At 42.9% G+C, this 1,751-nt stretch overlaps 1 protein-coding gene across 1 annotated transcript in view; it reads left to right on the top strand.

Moving 5' to 3' along the window:
* Positions 1 to 1,751, top strand: part of LOC101855562 (serine/threonine-protein kinase pim-1) — a gene marked incomplete at its 3' end in the record, with an annotated part of 20,522 nt that overhangs the window by 8,377 nt on the left and 10,394 nt on the right. The window contains 1 exon segment of the mRNA XM_005098940.3: positions 904 to 1,267. Coding sequence (XP_005098997.1) covers positions 904 to 1,267 — 364 coding nt within the window.

The raw sequence follows: 1,751 nt of genomic DNA, 5'->3' as shown, positions 1-1,751 counted from the left end.
TCTCTCTCTCTCTCTCTCTCTCTCTCTCTCTCTCTTTCGGGATGTAAACTAGACACGACCACAAAGCTAGGGGGGTGATTCCAACGATATGTTTTTAAAAGCTTTAATCAGAATCTCAAGCTTTGGGAATTCAGATCCGCCTGGCTGTCTCATGACGTGTCTCGTGATGTCTTGTGATGATGATATTGTCGTCGTTGTTGTTGTAGTTGTTGTAGTCGTTGTTGTTGTGGTTGTATCAGTGAACGGTTGACCTCGTGACAGGTGGTACCCATCGTGTGTGGCCTTCGCTCAGTGTGAGGGCGCCACATGTCTCCACCTATTGTTTTGTTATCGTGGGCTCAGGCTGATAACAAACATTCTCCACATTGTTCCGCTCCGTGATCATTCTGATTCGCCTCTCAGTCGTTTCGTGTTGCTCAATGACTTGATGATCATTGTAATTGTTGCTGTTAAACTTTGGGGTTTTTATGTGTAGTAGTAGTGGGCGGGGACACTTAAGTGTCGGGGCGTTCCGTCTCTGAGGGTAGATGATTGCGACAGGAATTCTTGTTGACAAATACTGCGTTAGTCATCGCTTTGTTGTTAGTGTTGTCATTGTTTCTACTGCGTTAGTCATCGCTTTGTTGTTAGTGTTGTCATTGTTTCTACTGCTGTTGTTTTGTTGTTGATGTCGTTTTTTCTGTTATTGCTGATGTTTCATTTTCATTTAAGAATGTCTTGTTTATTTTTACGAGTTTTAACAATTTTTAACAACCAATTATGCAATATGTTGTCCCCTTTTCTCCCTCGGGCCATTTTGGCACTTATAATATTATGACCTACATTGTATTTGTGTTTGTTGCAAGCGCTGTAAAACTCTCCATAAACTCACCATTATATTGTTGTTTTCTCTCCCTCCCTCAGGCTAACGGCATGCACGTGCCCATGGAACTTCACCTCCTTCACCGCGTACAGCACGTGCCCGGAGTGATCAAACTCATCGACACCTTTGAGCGACACGACAGCTTCATCATCATCATGGAGCGGCCTGAGAACGTGAAGGATCTCTTCGACTACATCACCGAGCGAGGGCCACTCACGGAGAACGACGCGCGCATCTTCTTCACTCAGATCGTCAACATGGTCCACCACATCGAGAAGTCTGGCGTGCTGCACAGGGACATCAAGGACGAGAACGTGCTCGTGGATTTAAAAACCGGACTCCTCAAGTTGATCGACTTCGGCTCCGGAACCATTCTCAGGGAGAAAGACTATGACGATTTTGATGGTGAGTATGGTGAGGCTTTCCGCGCTTTTGTTTCCCCCTCTTCTGTTGCTACTTTATTTGTTTTTGTTTTGTCTCTGGGAAGTTGGAGATTAACCCAAAACATAAAAGCTAAAGACTAACAAAACAAAACTCAACATCAAACTTGATTTTTTGTTTTAAATTTAAGAATCGAGAGTCGAGAGTGATCCTCTTTTGTTGTTTTTTGCTTTGCTTTAGTTGCTTCCATTTCTTTTTATCATTTCAAAAGTTTTGTTGCGTTTTTACTAACATATCCATCATTAACAGTGTTTGTTGTGGTGCTAAATATTCGTTTTAGTTCATAAATACTATGTTTTTTAAGTCATCAGCCCAGCATAACAGAGAGAGAGAGAGAGAGAGAGAGAGAGAGAGAGAGAGAGAGAGAGAGAGAGAGAGACAGAGAGAGAGAGAGAGAGAGAGAGAGAGAGAGAGAGTACATAAACATGTAGGAAGGGACTACATGCTT

Source organism: Aplysia californica, unplaced genomic scaffold (assembly GCF_000002075.1).
Source record: "Aplysia californica isolate F4 #8 unplaced genomic scaffold, AplCal3.0 scaffold00197, whole genome shotgun sequence".
In the NCBI taxonomy this organism is placed as follows: domain Eukaryota; kingdom Metazoa; phylum Mollusca; class Gastropoda; order Aplysiida; family Aplysiidae; genus Aplysia; species Aplysia californica.
This window is presented reverse-complemented; position numbering and strand designations above follow the sequence as displayed.